The 14,748-nt window shown below is 40.9% G+C and overlaps 1 protein-coding gene across 1 annotated transcript in view; it reads left to right on the forward strand.

The window, feature by feature from the left end:
• kcnq1 (potassium voltage-gated channel subfamily Q member 1) overlaps nucleotides 1–8,119 on the forward strand; it is a 33,711-nt gene extending 25,592 nt beyond the window's left edge. The window contains exons 11-18 of the mRNA XM_022748470.1: nucleotides 735–761; nucleotides 1,059–1,115; nucleotides 2,547–2,676; nucleotides 4,663–4,738; nucleotides 6,207–6,301; nucleotides 6,516–6,562; nucleotides 6,676–6,737; nucleotides 7,523–8,119. Coding sequence (XP_022604191.1) covers nucleotides 735–761; nucleotides 1,059–1,115; nucleotides 2,547–2,676; nucleotides 4,663–4,738; nucleotides 6,207–6,301; nucleotides 6,516–6,562; nucleotides 6,676–6,737; nucleotides 7,523–7,798 — 770 coding nt within the window. The 3' untranslated portion in view covers nucleotides 7,799–8,119. The remainder of the gene's footprint in view (nucleotides 1–734; nucleotides 762–1,058; nucleotides 1,116–2,546; nucleotides 2,677–4,662; nucleotides 4,739–6,206; nucleotides 6,302–6,515; nucleotides 6,563–6,675; nucleotides 6,738–7,522) is intronic.
• Nucleotides 8,120–14,748: the final 6,629 nt, after the last annotated feature.

The following is a 14,748-nucleotide window of genomic DNA, read 5'->3' on the forward strand; positions in this document are numbered from 1 at the left end:
GGAGGGGGGGGGGCGAGTCCAAACATTAAAGATGGATGAGCACATTGCAGCAATAAAACGTGAGGTTGCATTGATGAGCTACGAACTCCAGCGGTTGACACAACATGCAGTACTGCTGCCTCAACAGTGTGAGTGTGATCCGTCCAACTTTCTTTCAACCAATGAGTCTGCCTTCAGCGCAGGGTGTTACTGTGACCGTGAAACATACTGGAACTTAGTGAAAACAGCGAGGGGAACATGTTCAGGGCTTAACCGTCTTTTTATGGACAGCCCTGTCCGCCGTTTCTCCACACTGTTGAGTCGTCGTTTCTCTTTCACATGCGTCCCGCATATCCCACATGCTCTGATGAGGGGTTTCACATAAATGATAAATGATGCCAACATTCAGCAGCTGCTGGATACAGTCAGATACGGGGAAATATGGATACATGATACAGATGCAGGAAACGTACGGTGGTAATCAGTTCAGCACTACTACTGCTGCTGCTTACGCCCGGCTGCCGCTTTATAAGGTTTTATTAGAAGAATACTTTTAATAAATAAAAGTGTCCTGCTCTTGTGGATTTGGTGACTTGACAAACTCTTTTCCTGTTATATGATCGTCTCTTAGCTTTCTGCCCTTTTTTTTTTAATCTGTGTCTCTTAATCTGCTTCTTTCAATCAACCTAACTGCCTGTTTCCTGGCTTGTGCCTTTTTCCCGCCCTTGGCGTTCTGTCTGTGGACCCGGTCTTAGCTGGATCCCACACTCTGGGAGGATGTGGTGAGCTGCTGTTAGTGTCCATGTCCTGCACATGTCCTTAGTACAACTCACTGTCCTCTCCTACTCTCTACTGTAACAGTCTCCTGTGCACTCACTTTGTTTTTCTACTATAACGGCATGTTTTCTTCCTATCAGAGTGTGGTCGTGTTACGTTGTTTTCTCTATTATACAACTAATGATAATAAGATTGGAATCTAGGCACCACAGTGTTTGACTAACATTGTTGTTGTCATTGATGCCCCTGTGTCACCATCGATGCCGTCATCATGTTTGTGTTTCTCTCCGTGTGCGCTTCAGATCGCGAGCAGTCCTGGACGTCTTTATCTTCCCTGCAGTTCAGCTCGCCACCTCCAGGTAACGCCACCCTGTTGCTACCAGTGTTCTTCTGCTGCCGTGTCTCTCCAGAGGTGAAAAGCTGCACCACATGTTCAGGTGTCAGGTGTAGTGTTAGCTTAATACCTCAAGCACTGGGAAGAGGAGGACTAATCGGTGGAGGTGTGAGGTGGATCTGTAGTAGATGTTTAATAGAAGTTCGGATTATGTATCAGGAAAATTATTTTTTTTTTTGGTCATTATGTGTGAAGTATCACACAAACCCAGCAAGTGGCTAATGCAGCTCTCTGTGCTCTGTAATGGAGGAATATCAGTCGGCCTGTTCGGGACTTGTCGTGACACCTGACATCTGTCCTGGTCGACACAACCCATCATTCCACTCAAAGTCCATTTAAATCAGATGCATTTTCACACTGCATTGTTTTTTTTTATTTCCACTCGTCAAAATCTTGCATAAGACCAGCTGTGTCACACTGTGTCGAGCTGGTGTCGTTTCAGCACACTGCATTTGCTGGTTCAAACAATTAATAGGTTTTCCCACACAGTCTCCCACGGCAACCTGCTGTAGATCTGTCACAGCTGGAGATGGTGAGAACATGTGGAGCTGCAGTTATGGATTTCAGATGATTGGATACATCCAGATTTTAAAATATCCCTATCCCTGTGTGTGTGTGTGTGTGTGTGTGTGTGTGTGTGTGTGTGTGTGTGTCTTTTTTCTTTGTTTATGAAACTGAAACTCACACCTGACCCAGCTTTTTCTTTCCCTCAAAAACACAGACATGTTCTCTGCACACAGTTAGGTTTCTCACAAGTATAAAGTAACACGTTTTTTTTTATTGCCCTGTTACAGTTTACATCAGTTCCTCCACAGCATGAGACAACACAGCCGAAAATACACATGTAGCCGATTGGTCGTGTGTTTTGTGTGGCAACCACAGTATCAGCGTGTGACGTTTCAGACCCTCATAATAAAAAACCACCTTCCTCAGTGTTGGCCACATAACTGTGTCTGTAAACTCTGATATCTTTTTTCCCATCTGAAAATGACAGTTCTGTCATAATCCAAAACAGAGCTATGCATAGACGGGGTCACTGGTCACACAAGGTCACGGTGTTCCCACAATGAGGAGGCCTTCCCCAAATCATCAGGGATTTGGAGAAGCTACTTCAGCACTTTCTTTTTCGTATTTATTTCAGCCGTTAACTGTGTCTGTGACTTTGAGGTCAGTGAGCTGATGCAACATACACGTATGGGCTCATTTGTTTCTCTTAGCCCGTTGGGCGTAGTGGGATAGATGCAGCAAGACAGAGCAATTAAATGAATTACTCAATAACTCCAAGGCCAAAGCTACAAACAACAAACCAGCTTGGAACAGAGGCAGCTCCGGATGCACAGATACATTGATAACTGTGTGTGTGTGTGTGTGTGTGTGTCTGTGCGCGAACGTGCAGTAAAAAGAAACCCTTGCCTCTTGGATGTCCACTCCCCCGGCCCCCTCCGGAGGAACTGCAGCTTTGCAGACGACCTGGAGCTGGAGGCAGAGCGAGACAGTGAACTGGCTCCTGCCGCCTCAGTGTCACAGTGAGTTCAACCGCTGCTCTGCCGTTGCATTGATGCTGTGTTGCATGTGAGAGTGTACGTCGTGTATATATATATATATATATATATATTTTTTTTTTAGTTATTTGTAATTAACCTTTGCCATACGGCAAACCCCAGAGCGCTCCTGTCTGCTGGGTAATGATTCTCTTGTCGGGAAAAGCACTTGTGCTTGCTGAGGCACTCGCCCAGCGAGAGACTGAGAGTAATATGAGGAAATGAGTGTTAAGTAACTGCAGTGTAATGTAAGAGCACAGTAAGTGAAACAAATGGAGCGACAGTTTTGACCTGTGGGACTTACTTTCTGAACAGTAGGGTAATGATGCAGAGTGGGAATTTCATGCAGCAGCGATGTTGGCAAAGATCACTCTGTGCTCTGCTGACTCCAAAATACGTAACCAGCTGTTTCCACAGAGCACTGCCGCATCAAATCCCATGCTAAATTGAGCCATTATGAGATACAACTGGCTGTTTTGTCCATGACGATAAAAACCCAGCGTTTAAAAAGCTTGAAGCAGGTGCTTCGCTTAAAGTTTGTCAGATTTCCGTGTGAAGTCTTGGATTTTTAAACTGAATCGCAGATTCAATTCCAAATTTTTCACATTGCCTCCAGCTCGTTATGAAGATGGATAGTTCACAGAAGTCGTATTTCTGCAGCTGCTGCGTTTGTTTTTGGTAAAATGAAGAGTTATTGAGATATTTAGGGGTTCTAACAAAACCGCCGCACTTCAAGTAACAAGACAGCAGACATGGCCTCTAAAGTGAAGCAGGAAGGAAGGCGGGAGGCAGAAGTTTACAGCTTCTTTGTTTCTCAGTTTGTATTGTTTTGTTTTTTTTAGACCATAAGCAGGAGAAAACACACATTATGCACCGCAGGGGGCAGGAAGCCAAGGCAACACACCTCTCCTTGATAGTGACAGAAATTTAAATTGAAATATTAAGACACAATTTCCACCAGACCGGCAACTGTGAGAGTGTCTGAAAAATTAGCATCTTAGAATAAAGTGCTTCATTTTAAAGATATGAAATAGGCTTGAAAAGTGTAGCTTCACTTTCCTTTTTCTTTCATTTCACATCCGAACAGTCTCAACCATTTTTATAATAAACAATCTCAACACTTCTGAGCAAGTGAACCGCGTTAACACGTCCTTTTCCCTTTTCCTTCCCGCTTCCATCCCACTATTACCCACTGCGTCTGGGGCCGCCTATCGCTGACCTCTGACCTAGTGTATTTATGTTAATAAATGAGATAAATGTGGTGGTGGTGATGGGGGGTGTTTCTTTGACACCTCACAGAGCACATTGTTGACATTTCTTGATACGGTGCTAATTATGAAGAACATTATGAAAAGCTGCATTTGAAAATCAGCCCATTGTGTTTCCTGTGAAAAGTCCATTATGAGACACGCAGACCTTGTTCCTCTACATTCATTCACCCGACTGGATCCGACAAAGAGCTCACTGCTCTCTCCCTCACGCACTCCGCCGGGGTTACGACCCCTGATGAGGAATAGATCCTTAATGATCCGCACAACATAACAAGAGACTGAACGTACGACAGTCACTCCACAGTCCCACTGACCCCGACAATCGCCCGTCCTTTGTTCTTATACTGTAACTCAAAGGGAGCCGAGTCGTGAGGGAGAAGCTTTTGATGTGGACGGAGAAGTAATCACGTAACTGCGCCGCACTCACACACTGTGTATAAAAAGTCTGCACTGAATATTTCCACTAAATTGATAGAATTTGCGTATGAAGGCCGCGTCAACCATCTTTTCATCTTTTTCTCAGTGACACCTGTTTTCACACCAGGAAAATAAGGCCGAGGTCTCAAGCTGGTTTCTCTGACACTTCCTTTTTATAAGAAAAAAATTAATTTAAAAAATAAATTCCAGTAATATCGGTACATTTCCTCAGGAGAAATCTCAGTGTAACATGAGAACATTCCTGTGAAACTCTTATCCGCAGATTGACAGAGTCGCACCGAAAAGCCATCCGGGTGATCCAGAGAATGCGCTATTTTGTGGCCAAGAGAAATTTTCAGGTGAGTAAGACACTATTTTATTGAAACCAACATTTCCTTATTGGAAAATAACAGATTTTTATACATAAAAAAAACTTCACGTAAAATCAGCTAACCCCTGTGTACTTTGAGCAGACTGAAAAACAGTTTTTTTATTGACTTGCATGTTTTTCAATGTTGACATTTTTGTAATCCAATTAACCTGAAATTGATTTATTATTACAGTTACAGTTGTTATTTGGTGTCTACACTCAGCACCGAGCTCAGCCGCAGAGATTGGTGTAGGTGTAAAGAGGCTGAGCTTACACTGATTGCAGCCGCACTGATTGCAACAGCGAGTGTTGCAACAGTTTGTGAACTGAACAAATGAGTGAGCAGAGCTTCGATATCTTAGATTAATATTTGTCACAGCGTGTAGTTAAAGCTGCTTACAGGAACTGTTCCGTTTCAAATATGAAATTGACATATTGTTATTGTGTGATAGTGACTGCAACGTTCTGTATGTGCAGAATTAAAGTATCTGAGCTCTGAACCTCGCCGCTCCTGTAACGTACCTGGCCACCGTCAACGTTAATGCATGACCACCCACACCAAGAAACATAACCATAAAGATAAAAATAAATATGTGGTTTTAGAGTCCGCACCACAAGCGTCTCTGCGATGACAGCGGTGAACGATATGGTTGGCGTCGCTACAACAACAGAAACACTGACAGCCTAATCAAAACACATCAGGGCGTCACGTTGAACGCCTCACGTTCAGGAAATAAAATAATTAAACCAGTGTTTGAACTGTAGCCCTGGGGAATATGAAGGTGTATTTGTTGCACGCAGTGGGCGGGGGCGGGGGTGGGGTGGGGGGGGGCGGCTGTTCAGACTTTTTTTCCATCAGCAATAAAGTGAAAATAAACAGCATCTCTCTCCTCACTGCAGTGATGCTGAAAGACGCGCAGCACCACGTCTCTGTGTCACAGCAGCTGCTACTTTTCAAATTGTTTTCTTATTATTTATTTATTACTTGAACTTTTATTGTTTTTTCAGATAGACCACATACCAAAGCAAATACTTATAGCACAAGGTGAGAAAAACAAACTACAGGGATCACACGGAGCTTAGTGAGATGAGGGTCTATACAATACAGTGATACATTAATTAAATACATAAAGAAGAACGGGCTGTTTATGTTACTTCAGGAGTATGACTTCCTTATTCTTATTATTTATATTCTTATTGTTAAGAATGATAATAAAGAAAGCTAAATCGAGTTCAGCCGTTGCTGCTGCCTCTTTTGTGTAAGCTAATGGATGGTTTACAGAAGGTCATCAGTGTGGATGCATCGTTATCGTTATCGTTATTTTTCTTGGTGTGGCCCTTCAGTGACATTATTTTCCGAGAGAAAAACAAAGGTCTAATGTTTAGGAGAGATAAGTAAAAGTTTTATGTGTAAGAAGAATTTGAAGATTTTCGATGCAGCTGCTTTTCTGTTGCAGCAAGCTCGTAAACCTTACGATGTGCGAGATGTGATCGAGCAGTACTCCCAGGGTCACCTCAACCTCATGGTGCGAATCAAGGAGCTGCAGAGAAGGTAAACGGCTTCACTAAGACGAGCCTCAGATGAATTGGATCCCCTGAGTAAAGCATGGGGACATATGGTGGATGATGGTTTATTCATTTATTTATTTATTTATTTGTGCAAACAAGAGAGAAAAAATAGCAAGTAGAGGAATAAGAGAGAAAATACAGAGCTGAGTGTGTAAGTGTGCGTTCATCTGACGTGAGCCTCCCATTGTTTCTCTCAGACTGGATCAGTCTTTAGGGAAGATAACTTTGTTCCAGACGGGCTCAGGTAATGAATCACTCCACTGCTCTTTCAAAAATATATTACAGTAACTGTGGAACAAACCGCAGTCCTAATTCCTCCTGCCTTTTTATTTACTTGACTCTTGTCTCCATCTGAAGACAGAGCCAGAGACAAAGGCACCAACTCCATCGGGTCCAGACTCAACAGGATGGAGGACAAGGTGGGATTTGTGCCATTTCAGCGTGAAACTAGAGCGATATTCGCTTGTTGTGTACAGTTTAAGATCTTTCCTTTTTGTTTGTTGAAACAGCAGCCAGAAACGTACACAGTCATGGTTGTTTTTAGAGTTTTAAAAGTTTCTGAAAAAATAACAAATGAAGTTTCTCTCAAGAGGATATTGACATGACCGTGTCAGTTTCACTTATCAAAACAAACTGAAATTGAGAATAGTTTTGTATAATGCAACAAAAGACCCCGTCTTTTGTTGCGTCATCATTATAACTGTCGTCAGGCCCGGCCCTGTTACTGTGGATTCATTTATGAAACTTTTAACAGCTTGTGCCAGTTCTGCAGTGCAGAAAGAGAAACCTTGAGTTTGTTTTTCTTTCGCTTCTATTTAGAAAAATCAAAAATCATTAATCAAAACCAAACCTCCCTCCCCGAGTGTGCCTTACACTCCTGCCTTGCAACCATGTATAAAATTATCAATCAAGATTAATTTCTGGTTGAAAAAATAAAATGTTTTTCCGTTTCACTTGTAATCAGATGAAAGCAAATACTAAAGTGATCATTAAATAGACCTGTCTCAATGAGGCTTTCTTGAGATGTAATTCTGATCTAATCATAACAGACAAATACCCACAGTTCCTCTTGTCACTTACAGGTTGATTCAGTTATAATCTTCACCTCTGTTTGAACTCACAAATGAACTTATTTTAGTCTGTTTCCAGTCTGGTGTCAGTGTCTCGCTGTGAATGCTTCAGTCTGTCACATCTACTTTAATAGATAACACACATGGACCAGACGCTGAACCGCATCGCAGAGTCCCTGGGCTTCCTGCTGGACCAGAGGGACACCGGTGGGAGCGAAGTCGAGTGCGAGGGTGGCGGCAGGCCGAGGCCACGGCTGGGACGGACCTCTCATGTCCTCCCCAGCCAGGACAGTCTGCCAAGCTACGACCAGCTGTCTTCATCACCTTCGTCCTTCTCCTCCAACACAGCGGCCGGCCCCAACACCAACCCCCCCCTCAGCACCACCGCCAGTCAGGATGAGAGCTGCTGAGACCTGACGCCAAACAGTATCTATCTATCTATCTATCTATCTATCTATCTATCTATCTATCTATCTATCTATCTATCTATCTATCTATCTATCTATCTATCTATCTATCTATCTGATCAATGCAGCAAATATTGATTGGCAGATCTTGCAGCTGCTGAATGTTGGCATCATGATATTTATGTGTGTGTGATATATGGGACAAGTGTGGAAGAGAAACAACAATTCAACACTGCAAAGAAATGATTTCCCCGTTGGATTGTTGTGTAGTAGTTATAATAATAATAATAATAATAATAATAATAGTAATAATGATAAACTTTATTTATATAGCACCTTTTTAAAATTAATTTATTAGGTGCTAATAGAATAAAAGCACATAAAAAATAAAATGAAACACAATGTTAAAAACATTAAATAATACAAATACACTAAAAGAGAAAATAAAACAGGCAATAAGTATAAAAGGTCTGAAATGTGCAAAGACCGTAAATATAAAGCACCAAGCTGCTGCCTTAAGACTTCTTATTTTTAAAATGTTTTTTTTAAGAGATTTAAACGTAGTTACTGAGCTAACCTGAGGTCAACAGGCACACTCTTCTGAATGTTATACTTGAGATGTATAGAGTGCTGCAGGAATGAATCCCTCCCCTCGTCCTCAAGTCTGTTTTGAATTGGTTTATGGTTAAATGTCTGCGGTTAACACATTCTCACGTTTTATTCTACGACATTAAATGCGTCAGTTCATACCCTGGTCACGATTTCTTCTAAGCTTTTGTATCTCTTCATGAAGGCCGGTTGCTAACGAGAGGCTCAGTGAGACGACAGAGGTTGTCACGGACGTTAAACGTCATCACAGCGAACATTTGCTCCACACCAGTCCACCTTTACAGCCTCGGCTTCTGTAGATGAGGTAAGAGCTACTACATCAAACTACAAGGGGGGGGGGGGAATTCAGTGGTGGTGACCATGAAGTCATGAAACCACGGTGTAGTTTGTTTAGAAACCAAACATTTGCTTTTTTTACTTCCATCTCCAAAAGTTCCAGATCTTATTTTCTGCAATAATCCAAAAGCCAATGTAAAAATCCCATTGGCGTTTTGCGGAGGGGACCGGTGTGATGCTAACTACCGGGTTAGCTATGAAAAAGATAAAGAATACATCATCCCTGCTGCACTCTATTCAGGTTAATGCCAAAGACTGCTACTGCCACGGCATCGAGAACTGTGATTCAAAATCCTTTATTCTTTTGACATAAATGTAATTACATTCATCTTCGGGGAGAGGTTATGTATTTCAATACTTCACTTGAAAAGTTTCGGTTTAATCAAGTGCTTTTTTTTTCCACAGATTTAATTTCACTTTTTTTTTTTTTTTGTAAATGTTTAGAGATATTCTTCTGTAGCAATAAAAGATTATTAATTATTACCAGGTGTTTATGTAATGTGTCTGGTGCCTTCAGGGCACATCGCTGGCTAAAACAAATTAGCTTAATATTTCAGGTTTCAATGAGATTTATTCATTTTGCCAGAGGTGGCTCGAAACAAAACAAAACATTATGTTTTTTAATAATTTCTCCTCAGTCAAATAGATGCTTCACTTTTAAAACCATTTAAGTTACAGTTTTCTCAATTATCATGTTTCAAACCTTCATTGTGGTGAGGGTGGGGGTGGGGCTGTCGTGTCCCCCACCGACTTATGGAAATGGCCAAAAGCATGGATAATACCATGTTCTTTACACACGTGACCTTTGGGCCGGCAGATGGTGACCTTTTTCCCCCGCCGGCCATCCGTGGGGTGTCCAGGCATTCCTTCACACAAGTGGCCCTGTGGAGAAAAGGCCCAAATGACCATCTGCCTCTGGTGTCCACAACAATGGGCCCCACCCTCCTAAAGTGTGCTGAGGGCGGTCGGACCTTTGTGCTGACCATGAGTTGGGTGAGGGGAGAGTTTCATTAGAAGGGAGGGTGTGGAGGTTTTAAAAAGCCCCCCCCTCCCCCCACCCCCCCTCCCACTCTTTGTTAAATTGGTTAGCGGTCATTTTGTGCATCCAGATGGAAGATCTCCTTGCTTGTATACGTGTTTCCATTTGCCTATTTTGTGCGAGCGATCTTTGAAAGGCCAGACAATTGGATCCTGACCCATGGATCGTCGAAATTACGGGTCCATTTGTCTGTTTTTACTTTTATTGTCCAGACCTGGCTATTTAAGGCTCTGAGCTCTAGTCCGATTACTAGTGTTCATTAGTGTAGTGTGCTCAGGAGGAAAATACCATTCACAATTATTCTAGAGATATTATTCTAAGAGAACAGTGTAGTTGTCTTTAGAAGTTGCACCAGAGAACTCTATAAGGCCTTTGGTGCTTGTCCTATCACCCCACACATCTCCCACTGACAATATTATTAATGTGGTGGTCTCCGCGTCTTCAATTCAGCTTTGTTTCATATCACCTCTGAGCCTGGTCGAGAAAAGAAAGAGAAAACCTGCTCAAATAAAGAGGATTTCATTCACGAGTGGCAGAGTAGTTAATTATGGATCTTTTGAAGAGGGAGCAAAATTTAACTATTAGTTGGTTTTTCTAAAAGGGTTTTTATTTGTTTGTGAAAGTTTTGCAAGTGCGGAAGGCTCTGCTAACTTGGCTTTGGTATTCCTAAAAGCGGAAACAAACCTGATTTGGATTTGCATGGTACAACATAAAAATTACACAATTCATTTTTTAAACCTAAAACATTAAAAACTAAACTGTTGCATAAGCTGACTCTATGCATGGATGTGTGAAGCAACAATGTTCATCAGCAGAAAGGAAACGCACTGTTAAACTAAACAATCTCTATTTCAGTGGCCTGAACTTTCCATGAGCATAACACAACTTTGCACACTAAATGCCCATGCGTGTATGTAGTACATTGACTTGAGCATTTCTTAATGAGATGTTGGTTAAACAACATGAAGGTAGATGCTAGTCATGTCAAATGTCTGTGACGGTGAAAGCCCAAGTGCATCCACTATGTGGGAACAACCCAGCTGGCTACGATCCATGAACAGGGGAGGATCGAGAGCCCGCCGTTCCCTTGGCTCAGGACTTCCTCCACTCAGTCCAGCCTAGTGCAAAAATCATCACATCATGCTTCGAGAATCCATTCGAGAAGTTACTGCACGTGAAATTCCTATAACAACAACATCTGAAATTAAATAAGTACAAGATGATAGGAGGACAAAGAAAACATCATTTAGGTATTTTTTTAAAGCAAGAAGCTATGACCTATTAATTTGTGCAACTGGCTCACAGCTTGCTTTCACATTCTGTTCCCAGGCTTTTATTCTGAACTAACTTGGTGACATTTAAGATGGCCAACAGTCAGCAAGAGACTTCATACTGAAGATTCGTGGAGAGAGTCTGTACAGTTGTATATCATCAGGCTAGTCTGAAGAGAGTCAAACTAGATAGTGGGTGTCTTGGTGTGTACTACAACACCAAGCAGTCTTCCAACGCCATGACCGGTTAGCTGAAATGATGTTCTCACATTTTAAACTGCCCTAACTATATTTAAATTAAATACCACAATTACACAACATCTGAATTGCTACTTTGAAGTATTTCTATCTGTTCCCTAGCAAAGTAGTTGTAATGGATGCAACGCACTAAAGTGCTTTCCCATTAAAGTGCAGGGAAAAATATATCACCTCACTGCCCAGAGACACTTTCAGAACCTTAAGCATATATCCCTGTCAGCAGCGCTAGTCAGGAATACGATGAGTTATGAGTCTGTCGGTCGGTCACCTCTTAATCAACAACCTGTAGGTGACAGCCACTGTTATCCTGGGAGATTAAACTGCAGTGAAATTCAGCAATCGGCTTGCCTTCCCCAGCACAAGACGACAAACAGATCTCACAAAAACATTCAGCAAAAAACAGAGAGTGTTTGTTTACCATGCCTCTTCTGTTAAGTGTCAACTCTACTTTGTGAAAGACAGCAGTGTCTTAGTTTTTCATCGGGGCGGTGTTGTGCTGTGGTGCCTCTTGAGGAACTCATAGTGTCTGTCATCTGGATTAAATACTCAGTATCTCACTCTTAATTTTTACCATTTCAAACAGGAATTAACAATGACTTATGAATGAACATTTTGTCTCGGTTTGAACATACTTTTTTTTAAGCATATTCCTTTCACATTACTCAACAAATTTCAGATTCTAACTAAATACTTTTTATATAACAAATCATGACAGTTTAGAGCCCGACAGATTAAAGTTTCTATATTACTGACCTGAAGAGTTTATGAGCGAGGGCAAGTGTATTTTGAAATACAAAGTAAATAATTGATCTCATTTGAACCAAGCATAAGTTGACTACATGTTGCTTTTGAAAGTCATATATCAGTATTGGATTGGAGAACTTTAAATATCTGAATTAAGTTATACCTTTAAAGCAGAGAAAAAAAAATTGGAGGAAAAACAACCAGCCAAGGTATTTATAACCGAAATGAAGGTTTTTGTATTTGAAATTTAAATATTTGATCTCTTCTAAAACTAATTTTTTTTTTTTAATCTGGTATGGTGGGTGGTCCCAAACAAAAATCATTGTGAAAGACTAACCAACAACTTTTTATGTGGCACTCAAGAGTGCCTTTCTTTCTATTGTAGATTGTTAAATCTATAAAGATGAATCAGGAATATATATATTTCATTTTTTTAAAAAGGATTAATATTCTAAATAAGCTCCAATTATTTAAGTTGGTTTCCTCTGTGTAGATTTCCACAAAAGTCTACACAAACAGGAGTAAATTGTGCATTTCTTACTTACCAGATTTGGATGTGCTACGTATTTAACAGCATTAATATATCGTGAAGAACATGTTTCATGATTTGGGCACTGTGAAGGTCCTATGGCATAGAGGCGATAACTGATTATATCAGGCTTTGTTATCACCACATTAACCGACAACAACACCACATCTCAGATTGGGTTCATTGATGTTTTATGAATGTGTTTTTCTGGATTGTTGAACAATAGGATTTCACCTGAAGCTTTTATCCTATTAAAGTCCACATTCATATGTTGTTTTACATAATTTGGTCTAACCGCCTGTTTGTCTGCTATTGACTTGACAAACAAATCTCACACAGAAAAGAGATTTTGATGTTGACTGTGTTTTGATTTTTTACCGCCACATAGGTGAGGCTAAATTTGCGGGATTTGTACATATCGTTTCTTACTGGCTGGATGACAGCTTTTCCATAGGAGCAGATTCTAGGTTCTTCGGCTTGAAGACTACGCAGCCAATCTTAAATGTTACAATCAAGAAAGTTTTCGATTTCTGAGTGTAGGTCGTATCACCCAAAAGCTACATAACATTTGTCAAGTGACACACTCTTTGTAATTCAAATATTGTACAATCAGGAAAACTCAATTCCCACATCTGTTATACCAATTTTAAGGTCTCATCACATGCAGCTGTGTCACTTCCTGCAGGTCCATCTGCCGAAGCAGTGGGAGGCAGCACTGACCAGCGCCCATGTCTAACACCCGGGTGGCAGACAGGAACTGGTCCTATGCTTCAGCACTGGGACTCCTCAGGAAATTTCACCAACCCTTCAACATAACCTTGGCCAAGTGTGCTGGACACAGGCCTTCTTGGAGCAACCTGACGGGGCATGACAAGGAGAACAGTGGATGGATTGAATTGAACAACACAAGGAAGAAGCTAAAGCGGGAATGCTTATTGAAAGAAATGTTTAACAGTTGAAACACACAGGTCTATAGTTGTATATGGAATTTTATGAAGTGTATGGCTTGTTTGTTTTGGGATTTGGTGATATTTATTTTCATTTGAAAAGAGTCAGTGACTCATCAAAATCAGATGGATAATAAATAAACTGAATTGTGTTTTTAATTTGATGATTTTACAATGCTGAAACATTTATCCTCTGCAGTAATGTAATCTGCCATATAAACATAGTACTGTTACAATCACACAGAACTTATAATACTACCTCTTAATATCGGCCCACTTGTGCCCATACCGCCTGACTCAAGCCCAGCATCCTACCAAGAGCGTAATGTACGATTGTCCGGACTAAATTACTAAAATTATCATATAGTACACCCAGTGTAGTTTGTTTAGAAACCAAACATTTGCTTTTTTTACTTCCATCTCCAAAAGTTCCAGATCTTATTTTCTGCAATAATCCAAAAGCCAATGTAAAAATCCATTGGCGTTTTGCGGAGGGGACCGGTGTGATGCTAACTACCGGGTTAGCTATGAAAAAGATAAAGAATACATCATCCCTGCTGCACTCTATTCAGGTTAATGCCAAAGACTGCTACTGCCACGGCAATCGAGAACTGTGATTCAAAATCCTTTATTCTTTTGACATAAATGTAATTACATTCATCTTCGGGGAGAGGTTATGTATTTCAAACTTCACTTGAAAAGTTCTGTTTAATCAAGTGCTTTTTTTTCACAAGATTTAATTTCACTTTTTTTTTTTTTTTTTGTAAATGTTAGAGATATTCTTCTGTAGCAATAAAAGATTATTAATTATTACCAGGTGTTTATGTAATGTGTCTGGTGCCTTCAGGGCACATCGCTGGCTAAAACAAATTAGCTTAATATTTCAGGTTTCAATGAGATTTATTCATTTTGCCAGAGGTGGCTCGAAACAACAAAAACAAAACATTATGTTTTTTAATAATTTCTCCTCAGTCAAATAGATGCTTCACTTTTAAAACCATTTAAGTTACAGTTTCTCAATTATCATGTTTCAAACCTTCATTGTGGTGAGGGTGGGGGTGGGGCTGTCGTGTCCCCACCGACTTATGGAAATGGCCAAAAGCATGGATAATACCATGTTCTTTACACACGTGACCTTTGGGCCGGCAGATGGTGACCTTTTTCCCCCGCCGGCCAATCCGTGGGGTGTCCAGGCATTCCTTCACACAAGTGGCCCTGTG

The sequence above is a fragment of the Seriola dumerili genome, unplaced genomic scaffold, assembly GCF_002260705.1.
Source record: "Seriola dumerili isolate Sdu_G_001 unplaced genomic scaffold, Sdu_1.0 BDQW01000011.1, whole genome shotgun sequence".
NCBI classification, from domain to species: domain Eukaryota; kingdom Metazoa; phylum Chordata; class Actinopteri; order Carangiformes; family Carangidae; genus Seriola; species Seriola dumerili.